General features: G+C 47.8%; 1 protein-coding gene across 1 annotated transcript in view; it reads left to right on the top strand.

The window, feature by feature from the left end:
* Positions 1 to 11897: 11897 nt before the first annotated feature.
* ARMC5 (armadillo repeat containing 5) overlaps positions 11898 to 14840 on the top strand; it is an 8793-nt gene continuing 5850 nt past the window's right edge. The window contains 1 exon segment of the mRNA XM_015559678.1: positions 11898 to 13168. Within this exon segment, the coding sequence (XP_015415164.1) occupies positions 12694 to 13168 (475 nt within the window). The 5' untranslated portion in view covers positions 11898 to 12693.

Raw genomic sequence — 14840 nt, 5'->3', positions numbered from 1 at the left:
AGGGGCCGGGCTGGAAGGCGCTGGAGGGTTAAGAAGAGGTTGAGGAACGCTGGGTGGTCCGGCTGGGATTAGGGTGAAGCGAGGGAGGCACTGGCCTCTAGCACAGAATTTAAGGGGGCGCCCCAAGCAGCAATCAAGATAAACAACATTTAAGTGCAATCTTAAACACACACACACACACACACAACCAAAAATTTAATGTGAAAAATTGATGATGAATAAAATATCAAATTTTAAAATAAAAACATTCGACCTCATATTTTCACGACCCTCCTTCACTCGCCTTACCCCAGACAGGCGGCTGGCACAGGCTGTAGGTAACTGGTTAAAAGTGGCGCTCACGTTTTATCTGTCTTGGGTGCCAAATAGTTCTGTGTGCCCTTACATTTTGCACCAGAGGCTAGTGCCTTCTCATCCTGCTAGTCTAGTGCTGCCTCTGCCAAGTCTACATTCAGAAAAGACCCCGATTATGGGCTCAGTTCTGCCACCAGCTGCCTGAGTGACCCTGGGCCAGTCACACTCCCCCTTAGCTTCAGTGACCCTTGTAACAGTAGGGGGACTCCCAACTACACAATTGAGGACAGTCTTGGTAATTCTCAAAAGCGGTGATTTCCACGGTGTGGGAATTTCACGTGCCTCTATGTGAGCACCAAGCGAGCCTAGACACATTGGTCCCAGTAGCCAAAAGCTGGGAAGAATGTTCCTTGGCAGTTAAATGGATGTATAAATGAATGGCGTTTCAAACAACGTCATACTACACAGCAAACATGAATGATTACCACCATGTGCAGCTACAGAGATAAACTTTACAAATGTTGTCTCACAAAAGAAACGAGAGAGAAAACATACAGTCCAATTCCATATCTATAAGGTCTAAAACCCAGCAAACATCACACTATATCGCTTAGAAATCTATATGTAGATGAGAAGCCGTAAAGTCAAGCAATAAATTCCCACAGATGTCGGGGATAGTGTTATAGCCCCAGGGAAGAAGCAGGTGTGCACCGCCAAGATGGCTCTGGGCACATTTCTTGCCCTGGGTGGTGGGCACAGGAATCTTGCCTTTTGTTCTTTAAGATGCACACATAGGCTTTATGTACTTTTCTGTACATAGGACTTTTTTTGAACACTGGAAAAGGTAGGAGAGTGTCTACAACAGTGCCTGGCACATGGTAGATATTCAATAACAATTTGCAAAATGAATGAAATGTTCTAGTGCTGAAGCGGACCCTTCGTCAGGCAGTAAGTGGCAGAATCAGGATGGCCCCAAGGTTGTTGCTCAGAAACCAAGGCCAGAATCCTGGTGAAGATGGAGTCTCGGTTGTAAGACTTTACTGAGCTAAGTGCAAAGAGCAAGTGTTCTCGAGTCTTTACCAGAGATGTGTGAGGGTTGGTGTCCTGGTGAGCTCCTGCCAGGTCTCCAGAACCCTCAAAGTGATTAACCTCTTATCACCCAAACACATGATCTTGAAGTTCCAGCCCAACTTTTTAAAAAATATGTTTTTATTGATTTGAGAGAGAGAGAGAGAGAGAGAAACATTGATGTGATAGAGAAACATTGATTGGTTGCCTCCCACATATGCCCTGACTGGGGAAATGAATCCATAACCTGGACATGTGCCCTGACTGGAAATCGAACTGGAGACCTTTCGGTGCATGGGACAATGTTCAACCAATTGAGCCACACCAGCCAGGGCCAGCCCAACTACTTTTAATACAGGGTTACAGAAACAGCCACATCATCTAAATCTAACATCTGAGGAACTGGTGCAATTCCTTAATCCACCATTAATGCCTTCTTAACCTTGTCCCTGACTAGTCCTCTTGGGTTGGTGACCCATTAGTGGACTTGGACAATTAGTTGAAGACCAGGGAAGGACTGAGCCTGATGGGCCCACTAGGCTCCACAGTCCTCCTGTTCAGAATGTCTCCTGACTGCCTCTCAGTTGCACCATGTCCTGGGGATGCTCAAGAGTCAGGCCCCTCCTACCCTAGCTGGCTTAGCTCAGCGGATAGTCTCGGTTTGTGGACTGAAAGGTCCCAGGTTCAATTCCGATCAAGGGAACTACGTGGGTTGCAGGCTTGATCCCCAGTGGGGGATATGCAGGAAGCAGCCGATCAATGATTCTCTCTCATCATTGAGTTTCAATTTATCTCTCTTCTCCCTTCCTCTCTGAAATAAACAAAAAAATATGTATTTTAAAAAAAGACTCAGGCCTCTCCTTGAAGAAGTTAAACTTCACTTAACTTTTTCAAAATGCAAATCCCTCTGAAAGTTTGCCCAGTAAACTCCCTATCCTCCTAGCCCTAAGCAACCGCTAATACACTTCCCATTTCTCTAGATGACCTATTCTGGACACTTCGTATAAATGGAATCATATAGCCTGCGGTCCTCTGTGTCTGGCTTCTTTCATTCAGCACGATGTTTTCAAGGTTCATGCATGTTGTAGCATGTGTCAGTATTTCATTCCTTTTTTATTGAATTTCTTTGGGTTACACTGGTTAATAAAATTATACAGGATTAAGGTGTAAATCTATAATACATCATCTGGATATTGTATTGTGTGTTCACCAGCCCAGCTCATGTCTCTTTCCATCACCATTTATCCCCCTTTACCCTCCCTGCCTGGTGATAACCATACGAGAGATGTGTGAGGGTTGGTGTCCAGGATGATTGTGGGGTTACACCTAAAGGATGTGGTAGTGACTGTACAATTCTGTGAATATACCAAAAGCCACTGAATTGTGCCCTTGAAATGGCGGAGGGAATGGTATGTGAAGTATGTCTCAATAAAGTTGTTTTTCAAAAAGACATTGAAGCTTCTCCCCTTTCCGTCTGGCTCCAGCCATCATAAGCAAGATGAAGCTTATTAGGACGTCCAGGAGCTGTAGAGGAACTAATACCCTATGATGCATTTTCTTCTTAGGGTGCACTCCTAGAAGTACTGCCAGCTTTCCATGCTACACAGCCTCCACCCAGCCTGATAAAGCACACAGGCTGGGATACGAGGCCAACCAAGGTTATGTCATACTAGAGGCCCAGTGCATGAAATTTGTGCACTTGTGGGGGGAGGGGGGTCCCTCAGCCCAGCCTGCACCCTCTTGCAGTCCAGGAACCCTCAGGGGATGTCTGGATGAAGGCTTAGGCCCACAGGGAGCGGGCCTAAGCCTTCAGTCGGACATCCTTAGCACTGCTGCAGAGGCGGGAGAGGCTCCTGCCACCACCACTGCACTTGCAGCCCATGAACCATCACGGTGGTAACCAGCTAAAGTTTGCTCGAAGTCTTCAGTCTGTTGCGGAGGAGCAAACTGGGCGCCACTGTGGGGCTCTGAGAGTCCTGAATTCTTACTGGGTTGGTGAAGATTCCATGTACAGATTCTTTGAGGTTATCCTCATTGATCCAATCCATGAAGCCATCAGATGGAATCCTGACCCCAGTTGCTCACCAAACCGGTCCACAAGCATAGGAAGATGTGAGGGCTGACGTCTGCAGGCTGCAAGCGCCATGGCCTTGGAAAGAGCCACACTGTCGTGGTTCTCACCTGCAGCTTGGAGAAGGCGCAATACTGCCCAGCTCCACCATTACCCATAAAAGTAATATATGTAAAATGCTTACCTAATAAACAGTCTCGAAAAGTAAAACAAACAAACAAAAAACACTACAGCTTCTCTCCTTCTCTGCTCCCCCACCCCCATCACTCACTCTGGGGAAAGCCAGCAGGTGGTCGTGGTCAGCCCTGTGGAGAGGCCCACATGGGGAGGAACTGAGGCCTTCAACCAACAGCCGAAGAGGAGCTGAGGCTTTCTGACAGCAGTCCTGTTGGCAGCGGGTCCTCTAGTTCCAGCCAGGCCTTCAGACGTCCACAGCCCCGGAGGATAACTTGACTACATTCCCATGAGAGACACCGAGCCAGCATCGCCAGCTAAGTTGCTCCTGGATTTCTGACTCTCAGAAACTGTGACATAATAAATACTTGTCGTTTTGAGTTGCTAAATTTGGGGATAATTTGTTATACAGCAATAGATAATCAATGCAGTATCTGTCATAACAAGAGTCATCAACGTGTGAAACTTCTCAAAACTCTGAGGTTCCTTCCAGCTCTAAAATCCTGTGATTCTGTGACATCTGCTTCTGCAGGGAGGAGAACCCTTGGCCAGTTGACTGGGTGGCCTGCTAAGTTTCTTTGCTTTGGTTACATCAAGTTAATGGGGTGACAGTAGCTACCTCAGGCCAAGGTAACTACTTATTGGGTGTGTGTAAGAAAAAGCATGACTTCTGTTTGACTTTTTGAAGTGTTGACAATAACTCCTCACTGCCTCCACAATCCCCTTCCTGAAAAGAAAGGGTGCTTGTATCCTGCTCCTTTTCTACCTCATCACCCCCCCGGCATACAGCTGTGGAGTGTGTCAGGAATGGCCGGAGAACCAAGGAATTCCCAGCTTAGCAGGAAGTTTAGGACTTTGGGAGTTACGTTGGTTTCCTAGGGCTGTCATAATAAATTCCCCTATATTGGGAGACTTAAAACAACAGAACTTCATTCGCTCACAGTCCTGGAGACCAGAAGTCTCACATCAAGGTGTGGACAGGGCTGCACTCCCTCTGGAGGCTCTAGATCAGAATCCTTCCTCGCCTCGTCCAGGTTCTGTTGGCTGTGACATTCCTCAGCTTCCTTGTGGTATACTGAGTAACTTCATTCATTCAAAATCACTTATTGGACACTTTCCAAGTGCTAGATTTTGTGCTAATACAGCAGTGAACAAGACAGAGGTGGTCTCCGCTCCCAAGGCTAAATGGAAGAACCTCATATGCCAGGGAAAGAAGGAAATGTGGTGTTTACTTTTCCAACATTTACAGCCGAGAGAGGCTCATTAGATGAAGGAGACAATAGAGTCAAATGACATCCAAACTGCAGGAAAGGCAAGTTTTAATGCAGGTGTGAACCCATGCTCATAAGTGTGCCCCCCACACCTAGGAGAATAATATTCATCGAGGGGTTGCTCTGGAAGGGGCCCTGAAGACCATTTTATCCTATCTGCTCATTTTACAGATGAAGAAACTGAAGCCCAGAGAGAAGTGATTGGGGGAGGGGTAAAGAGTGGCATAAAGAGGTCGGCACGGGTGGGCTGGAAGAAAAAATCTGCAGGGAACTTCTTGGTACCCAAAGAGTTTCAGACTTTACAAAGATTTGTGCTGAGGCTTGAATGTGTTGTGCCTACCTCAGATCCAAGAGGACGCTGGGCATGAAGAGATGCAAGCCTTTCAAACTGGGAGAGGATAAAAGAGAAAGAGCCAAGTGATATTATTCTAAGCTTCGGGAATTTTTTTGTTCTTTTAATTTTGAGGAGTAAATGTTGAAGAAATAGAAAAATTACCTGTAGGAAAATAAATACCGTGATATTCTTACTTTTAAAAATATATACTGTCCAGGGTGCTGAAAAAGCTCACGGTTTCTAGGTTGCAAACACTTTCACATCTGCTTATTTCTGAGAATCTAGTTCCTTGTACCCAACTTCTTGGAAAATGTGAGCAACTACTGGTACAGAGTGACCAATAAGTGTGAGGGTGAAGGCTCCGGAAGCCGTTCTCCGTGCTCTGCTCTTGTCTGCCTCTGACTTTTTTTCACGTCCCCACCTCCTCATCCTTGCCAAGCCTTTCCTCACAACTCTTTGGGGTTATTAGCCCAGAAAAATGCTGCCACCACCTTAGGTAGCCACACTCTGAAAATAGGGGTGGAAATTAGGGAAGGTTACATGTGACAGACAGAGACAGTTCGCAAGGCATGTGATGGTCAACAACAGTTTTCTGGGAGTGTGGAAAGCAACCTCCAAGATGGCCGCAATGATTCCTACCTCCCGGGAGTCATGCCTTTGTGCAATCCCTGCCCCTTAGTGTGCACTAGATTCGTGACTCCCTTTTAGCAAATAGAATGTGGCAGAAATGCTACTTCCAAAATCACATTACAAAGACTGCAGCTTCCACGTGGGTGTCCTCTGTCACTCCCTTGGTTGCTTGACCCATTGATGCCAACTGCCAAGTTGTACGATGCCCTAAGGTTTCACCCAAATGTCAAAGAATTGATGTCTCTGGCCAACAGCCAGGGAGGACTGGAAACCTGCCAACAGGTATGACAGTGACCTTCGGAGTGGACCCTCCCCCCTCGAGCCTTGATATGACATCAGCCCTGGTGACACCTGATCACAACCAGAGGAGCCTCGTCAACCTGAGCCCAAACTCCTGGCCCACAGAAACCGTTTGTTGTTTTAAATCTCTTGAGGAGGTGAGACAGGGCCAGTTCCTTACTGCTGGCTCTCTCTGATGGTCAGTAAGACAAAAAGACATGGGGTTTCCTACGACAATGTGGCAGTGATCAGTAACGAATCAAGGTAGAACAGAATCTATTCATTTATTATATGCAATTGAACCGTATTTTTCTTTCCATGTTGAGGCCTCAGCAGCTGAAGTTGGAAAGAAGGCTGGCTCTCTGGAGTGGGGCTAGGCTATGATTTTCAAAGCCTTGTAAACCCATTCATGTGAGGCTAGCATTTCCCATGCACCTCCTGGTCTTTCTCATAATACCTGTCCCAGTCCCTAGTCCTCCACCTTCACCTTTCTGAGGTGACTAAGTGATGAATACCAAGAACCTACAACCAAGATTACTTTACCCAGCAAAGCTATCATTCAGAATTGAAGGTCAGATAAAGAGCTTCACAGATAAGGAAAAGCTAAAGGAGTTCATCACCACCAAACCAGTATTATATGAAATGCTGAAAGGTATCCTTTAAGAAGAGAAAGAAGAAGAAAAAGGTAAAGATACAAATTATGAACAACAATCTGAACAATAAAGATTTAATATTTTTTAAAAAAGAAGGCAAAATCCACCCTAGCTGGTTTGGCTCAGTGGATAGAGTGTGGGCCTGCGGACCGAAGGGTCTGGGTTTGGTTGTTGTCAGAAGCACGTACCTGGTTGCAGGCTTCTCCCCAACCCAGGCTGTGCTCAGGGCACGTGCGGGAGGCAACCAATGGGTGTGTTTCTCTCATATTGATATTTCTCTCTGCCTTTCCCTCTCTCTTTCTCTCTCCCTAAGAAATCAATGGAAAAATAACCTGGAGAGAGGATTTTAAAAAAAGAAGGCAAAATCTGGAGACAGAGCACCAAATGCATGGGGCTAACCGTGGAAGGACAGTCCACCAGCGTTGGACATTGGGTCTGGTCAACCTCAGGAACACGGCAGCTATGAAGAAGAAAAAGGAGGGCCTCTGTGCTCCGAGCACAGATCATGTAGGGCTTTGGGAAGACCTCCATCTCGCTCCCATATACTCTAACTTTTACTAATAGACATGTTTGCTTGGGCAGCCCTCCCCAGTGCCCAGGCCAAGGGCCATGTTCAGGCCCCAGTGTCCGGGCACAAGTGAATCTTCACCATGTTTTCCTTTATTGAGGGAGCAGAGAAAGAGCCCGGGGAACCTGCGAGGGAAGGAACTAAAGGAAATGGGGCAGAAGACAAACCCTGGGCCTTTCGACCCAGCCCTGAAATGCCACAAATCACCCCTGAACTCAACAGACAAGTCTCCTGGTCCTTCACTTTGGACACCTCGGGCCCCATCAGTTCTAGTTTACCCTATAAAGAGAGTTCTCCTTCAAAGGGGTCATACACCCCAGAACTCACACAGTGGTTCCAAGTTCAAATTCTGCAGGAACATGGTCTTCTTTACGGAACCCTCTGGAGGTTCGGACTCCAGAACACAGCCTTCATGGCATCTTTTGAAGGTTAGGATTGTAAAACACAGCCTTCTTTATGGCACAATTTCTGGAGTTAGGATGAAAAGCATAGCATTCATTATGGCAGACTTTCTAGAGTTAGAATGAAAAACATAGCATTCCTTATGACAAACTTTCTGGAGTTAGGATGAAAAACATAGCATTCATTATGACACCTTCTGCAGTTAGAATGGAAAACATAGCATGCAGTATGGCACAGTTTCTGGTGCTAGGATGAAAAACATAGCATGCATTATGGCACTTTCTGGAGTTTAAGTTGAAAAACATTGCCTTCGTTATGGCACACATTCTGGAGGTTACAGTGAACAACATAGCATTCATTATGGCACACTTTCAGAAGTTAGGATGACAAGCAGCATTCATTTTGGCACACCTGGAGTTAGAATGAAAAACATTGCATTGCTTTTGGCACTCTCTGAAGTTAAGTTGATACACGTTGCATTCTTTTTGGCACTCCCTGAAGTTAGGAAGAAAAGCATTGGTTTCCTTTTGGCACTCCCTGAAGTTAGGAAGAAAAGCATTGGTTTCCTTTTGGCACTCCCTGAAGTTAGGAAGAAAAGCATTGGTTTCCTTTTGGCACTCCCTGAAGTTAGGAAGAAAAGCATTGGTTTCCTTTTGGCACTCCCTGAAGTTAGGAAGAAAAGCATTGGTTTCCTTTTGGCACTCCCTGAAGTTAGGAAGAAAAGCATTGGTTTCCTTTTGGCACTCCCTGAAGTTAGGAAGAAAAGCATTGGTTTCCTTTTGGCACTCCCTGAAGTTAGGAAGAAAAGCATTGGTTTCCTTTTGGCACTCCCTGAAGTTAGGAAGAAAAGCATTGGTTTCCTTTTGGCACTCCCTGAAGTTAGGAAGAAAAGCATTGGTTTCCTTTTGGCACTCCCTGAAGTTAGGAAGAAAAGCATTGGTTTCCTTTTGGCACTCCCTGAAGTTAGGAAGAAAAGCATTGGTTTCCTTTTGGCACTCCCTGAAGTTAGGAAGAAAAGCATTGGTTTCCTTTTGGCACTCCCTGAAGTTAGGAAGAAAAGCATTGGTTTCCTTTTGGCACTCCCTGAAGTTAGGAAGAAAAGCATTGGTTTCCTTTTGGCACTCCCTGAAGTTAGGAAGAAAAGCATTGGTTTCCTTTTGGCACTCCCTGAAGTTAGGAAGAAAAGCATTGGTTTCCTTTTGGCACTCCCTGAAGTTAGGAAGAAAAGCATTGGTTTCCTTTTGGCACTCCCTGAAGTTAGGAAGAAAAGCATTGGTTTCCTTTTGGCACTCCCTGAAGTTAGGAAGAAAAGCATTGGTTTCCTTTTGGCACTCTCTGAAGTTACGGTGAAATACATTGCCTCCTTTCAAAAAAGCTGAGGGTCCGGTCAAGGGCATGTACCTGGGTTGCGGGCACATCCCCAGTGGGGGATGTGCAGGAGGCAGTTGATCAATGTTTCTCTCTCCTCGACGTTTCTAACTCTCTATCTCTCTCCTTTCCTCTCTGTAAAAAATCAATAAAATATATTTTTTTTAAAAAAAAACTGAATTCATTTTGGCAATCTCTGAAGTTCGGATGAAAAACATTGCACTCATTTTGGCACTAACTGAAGTTAGAGTGAAAAACGGTGCATTTCTTTTGGCACTCGCTGAAGTTATGATTAAAAGCATTGGTTTCTTTTTGGCACTCTCTGAAGTTAGGGTGAAAAGCATTGCATTCATTTTGGCACTTTCTGGAGTTAGGATAAAAAAGAGAGTTCATTTTGACACTCTCTGATGTTAGGATGAAAAGCAATGGTTTCCTTTTGGCACTCGCTGAAGTTAGGGTTAAAAGCATTGCATTGGTTTCCTTTTGGCACTCTCTGAAGTTAGGGTTAAAAGCATTGCATTGGTTTTGGCACTCTCTGAACACTCTCTGAAGTTAGGGTTAAAAGCATTGCATTGGTTTCCTTTTGGCACTCTCTGAAGTTATGATTAAAAGCATTGGTTTCCTTTTGGCACTCCCTGAAGTTAGGAAGAAATGCATTGGTTTCCTTTTGGCACTCCCTGAAGTTAGGAAGAAAAGCATTGGTTTCCTTTTGGCACTCTCTGAAGTTAAGTTGAAACACGTTGCATTCTTTTTGGCACTCCCTGAAGTTAGGAAGAAATGCATTGGTTTCCTTTTGGCACTCTCTGAAGTTAGGGTGAAAATCATTGCATTGGTTTCCTTTTAGCTCTCCCTGAAGTTGGGGTGAACAGCATTTCTTTCCTGAGAGTGCTCCAGCTCTGCAGCCAGTGCCCTGGTTCTGCACCAGGTCTGAGATCTGAGCCCCAGCCAACCCGGTCACAGCAGGAGTTTCAGAAGTCCACAGCCCAGAAGGAAAGACCTGAAGGTCTTCGGAGGTGTGGCCAATGGTGGATCATCACCCAGAACGGGGCCCCTGCAGACCCTTGAAGGTCCAGAAAGGGAAGCAGACACAGAGGGTCCGGGTGGCACGAAAGTCTCGCACACCACAGGAGGTGTATCTCAGGCGTCGTCCCACCCGGCCGATGCCCATCCCCACCAGCAAGAGGAAGCCTGTGCAAGACCCCTGTCTCAGCCCTGGGTCACCTGGCAGGAAACCTGAAGTGACATCCCCAGCGCCTCCTTTCAAAAAAGCTGAGGGGAGCGCCTGCTCACCTTCTGGGCTAAATCCTGGGCGGTCAGTTCCTGTCACTGACACCCCTCAGCCAGCAGGCGCACGCTTTGTCCAGGATGCCACCCATAGTGTCCAGCAGACGCGCAACAAGCCCCATTCTGGCTCCAGCAACCATGGCCTGGGCCACACCCTGATGTCTCAGGAACAAGCCAGATTCCCTGATGGAAACTCGCCCAGCATGCCACATCCTGCTGCACAGAGTGGGTGCCAGGACTCCAATCTCAGCACCAAGGCACCAGGCAAGGGAGCGGCCCAGACATCCATCCAGCTCTGCCAGAAGGCCAGAGAGAAACGCAGAATCAGGCCCTGCCTGTGCCCCCAGAAGAGCACGCACACAGCAGACCTCCAGCCTCCGCACCTGGGCCCTCTCGCCAACACCCTGCAGCCCTGCCAGGTCCCACCAAGTCCCCGGATTCCATACCAGCCCCTCAGAATGGCATTTCAGAGATTCCATGGAGGCCAGTGGAGCTGCAGGCTGGTGACAGCTCCCTCCAGCCCTCCTGCTGAGAAGCCCAGGTCTGCTGCTCAGAGCTCTCCTCACCTCAGACAAGTCAGAGGGACTCCGGCACAGGGCCCCTGGGCTGTCCTCCAAGAGGACCTTCAGCTTTCCTCTTCCTCTGAAGAGAGCGGCGGCCAGTGAGACGCCCCTTGTCAGCCAGGACTTGTTCTTTGGCCTGGAGGCCTCCTGGCGGAGACTCTGGAGCTGGGACGGGGACACACCGGGTGCAGCTGTTTCTGGTGGACCAGCGCCCCCTGCTGCTGTGCGTTCAGATGGTGGCAAGTCCAACAAGGCCTGCTGACACAGGGTCCCCGTTACTGCACTTTTCGCTGGGGGACGTGTGAGATGGCAAATGCAAGTTTGAGACGAAACTGTACTTGGTACTTATAGAATGGGCGAAGGAAGGAGATTTCTTTTTGTAAGCGTTAATCCATTGTATTGGAAACTTAGTTGCAATAGTGGCCTTCAAGTCTAATGGAAATAGGAAGCTATGTAATGAAGCTCTACCAGCGGTGCCCCTGTCTGCCTTGGGGAACCTGGGCCAGGGCCCCCTGTGAGGTCTGCAGTTTGTCAGCAGTGCCTGTGGCCCTGAGGCCACACTGTGTCCCTGAGCCGTGTTATTGCAGTAGAACTCTACTGATGACTTTGTGCCTTTGCTTCATGAAATGTTTTATTAAATTCTGTTTTATATACTTGTTATTCCATACTAATAAAATTCTGCAAAAAAAAAAAAAAAAACCAAAACCTTGTTTTCCTTTTGGCACTCTCTGAAGTTAGGGTGAAAATCATTGCTTTCGTTTTGGCACTTTCTGAATTTCGGATGAAAAACACTGCATTCTTTATGTTACACTTTCTGGAGGTTATGACTCACTCCCCTTTCCTCCCCCCATTTCCTCGGGATGATGTAGTAGTTCCTCCTGTTTTTAATAGCTCCGTCCGCAGTAATGCTTAATGCGGACGGAGCCTGGTCGGAAGCCTGGTCGGAAGCTCTTGCCACACTCCAGACAGCAGTAGGGTTTGCCACCCAATTTGCTGCTTTGGTGAATGAGGTCAGGGACATAGGTTTGGGTCAGTCCACACTCCTGACTCTGAAAGGCTTTGGAGATTGCGGGGCAGTTGGTTTTGGCAGGGCTTCTTTCTCCCCAAATCCAGAGGCTAGTGTGGACGAAAATGCAATTATCTACTAGCCCGTGATGCTCTGGGAAGTGGCAGCGAGTGGTTTCTCTAGGTTAATCCTCTCATTCAACTGACGGATCAGGAGCTCCCCATCTGCGGCCGCTGTCAAGTATTAGACACTTTGGTCCTGGCTCGGGATTCTCAATACCTCAGAGCTGACTTCGGTACCCGCTCCGCTGGGGGCGGAAACGAGTCCGAAGGAAAAGGTGGTCGCTGCGGAGGACACCCTGGGGGCGGCCTAGCCACATCACCTGGTGCAGCACGATACTGAGACTCCAGGGTCGCCTGTCTGGGAACTCTAGACGCACCAGCAAGACCGGGCGTGTAAGCTGGCGTGGACTACATATCCCAGCATCCACCGCACGCGCCGTCTGGGCTCGCGCAACCATTAGATAACTCCTGCACTCCAAGTGCTTTCTGCGACTGTGCAAGCATCACAGTACCGGGATCGAGAACTACAACTTCCGACTTGCTTAATAACTGCGGTGGCGCTATTTAATAAGCGTCAGAGAGGAGGTGCTTGGCTACGTCCCTCTCTTCCAGTTCCGCTCCCTCAGATGAGGCTGGACGGGGGCGGAGCCTTAGGCCCGAGCCAAGATGGCGGCTGCGAAACCAACCCCTACGGACTCGCTCTCTTTCTGCCTCGCGCAGCTCACGGCGGCGGCCGGGGAGGGTCTAGGTGGGACAAAGGACACAGCTACCAACGAGACACCCCTGGGCCGTGCACTCCTAGCTCTCCGCACGCGCCACGTCAAGGCAGCGGGGGGAATCGAGCGCTTCCGGGCACGCGGCGGGCTCCTCCCCCTTCTGGCGCTGCTACGGCGAGCGTCGGCAGCGGGTTCCGCCCCGTCCGGCTGGCCCCGGGCTCCTCCGTGCTAAGGCGTGTGTCACAGTGGCAGCGGCCCCGCCCCTTCGGCTGGCCCCGCCCCCTCCTCAGCGTCCTCGTCGACGCCCTCGCCGCCTGCGCGCCTGCGCAAGACCCTGGACTTGTCGCTGAGCATCCTAGCCGACTGCTGTACGGAAGGGGCGTGCCGGACTGAAGTGCGCAGACTCGGAGGCATTCTGTCTTTGGGTAAGTGCTCCGCCCCCACGTCCTCGAAGGCTTCCAGGCACTGCCCCTCCTTGTCGGGGCTTTGGCGGCGTCTTGAGTTCTTTGTGTTGTATCCTGGAAGAGCATGCGTCATGACAGCGCGATGCCCACACTGCTCAAGCTTTCACGCCTCGTTAGATTTTAGATTATACTCGAGCCCTCTCAGATCAATTACAGCCATGTCTCCCTCGCATCTGGGCTGGTGTGGCTAAAGGGATTATTTGGTGACTTTTAGATGATTTTTACCCTGCATTTATGAGATTCATGGCAGATAGTGTCTCCTGAACGTCCGGCCCTGTGCAGGGCTGTCATTTGATGAGCTAGAGCTCAGAAGATGCAGTGGTCAGGAAAATGGGCTCTGCAGTCAGCCAGACCCCTAGAGGCTAGATTCCTTGTTGCACAATGGGATAATAACAGCTACCTCGCATAACTGGAGATGGGAGAAAATGAAACACAGATATAGAACACAGATACTCTAAACATGAACTGGGTGCTTCGAGCTAAAAACAAGCAGTTAACAAATCCTAACAAGACAGCAAGCTTTTCTGTTTCCCAGCTAAGTTGGCGCCCCCTAGTGGCAACGTTGTGAATACAGTTTACTTAATAGCCTGTATGAAATTTTACGGGTTAAAAAAGTGTTTTATTGATTTCAAGAAAGATAGAAACATCAATGATGAGAGAGAATCATCGATCAGTTGCCTCCTACATGCCCCCGACTGGGGCTTGAGCCCGCAACCCGGGCATGTGCTGTGACAGGAAATTGAACAACCATTGATTAACACCAGCCAGGCAATTTTATGCCAGTTTTGACAAAATCTTAAAATTTGGGGGTAATGAAACATCAATATATTTTAAATGTGCATAAAATGCATCTGGACCAAAATATGTTTGATAGGAGGTCTGGCACATTAATTAGTCTTCAATAAATTAAATATGTTATTATTAGTGTATAATCCCCATCATTCGGTCACTATTCTGCCTTTTTTTAATATATTTTTTATTGATTAAGATATTACATATGTGTCCTTGTCCCCACGTTACCCTCTACCCCCCCCCCGCTCTTGCCCTCCCCCCCATTGTCCGTGTCCATTGGTTAGGCCTATATGCCTGCATGTAAGTCCTTTGGTTGATCTTCCCCCTTTATCCCCCCCCTCCCCTACCCTCCCTCCAAAGCCCGACAGTCCAATCAATGCCTCTCCCTCTCTGGATCAGTCCTTGTTCATCAGTCTATGTTGTTCCTTATATTCCACAAATGAGTGAGTTCATGTGGTATTTATCAGCTCTCCAGTTCCATCCATGTTGTGGCAAATGGTAAGAGTTCCTTTTTCTTCTCCCTCTTCTTAAAGAATACCTTTCAGCATTTCATATAATGCTGGTTTGGTGGTGATGAATTCCTTTAGCTTTTTCTTATCCGTGTAGCTCTTTATCTGACCTTCTATTCTGAATGATAGCTTTGCTGGATAAAGTAATCTTGGTTGTAGGTTCTTGCTATTCATCACTTTGAATATTTCTTGCCACTGCCATCTGGCCTGCATAGTTTCTGTTGAGAAATCAGCTGACAGTTGTATGGTAACTAACTTCTTTTCTCTTGCTGCTTTTAAGATTCTCTCTTTGTCTTTTGCCCTTGGCATTTTAATTATGATGGGTCTTGATG

The sequence above is a fragment of the Myotis davidii genome, unplaced genomic scaffold (assembly GCF_000327345.1).
Source record: "Myotis davidii unplaced genomic scaffold, ASM32734v1 scaffold1754, whole genome shotgun sequence".
NCBI classification, from domain to species: Eukaryota; Metazoa; Chordata; class Mammalia; order Chiroptera; family Vespertilionidae; genus Myotis; species Myotis davidii.
Note: the sequence above shows the minus strand (reverse complement) of the source record. Positions and strands in the feature narration are given on the sequence as shown.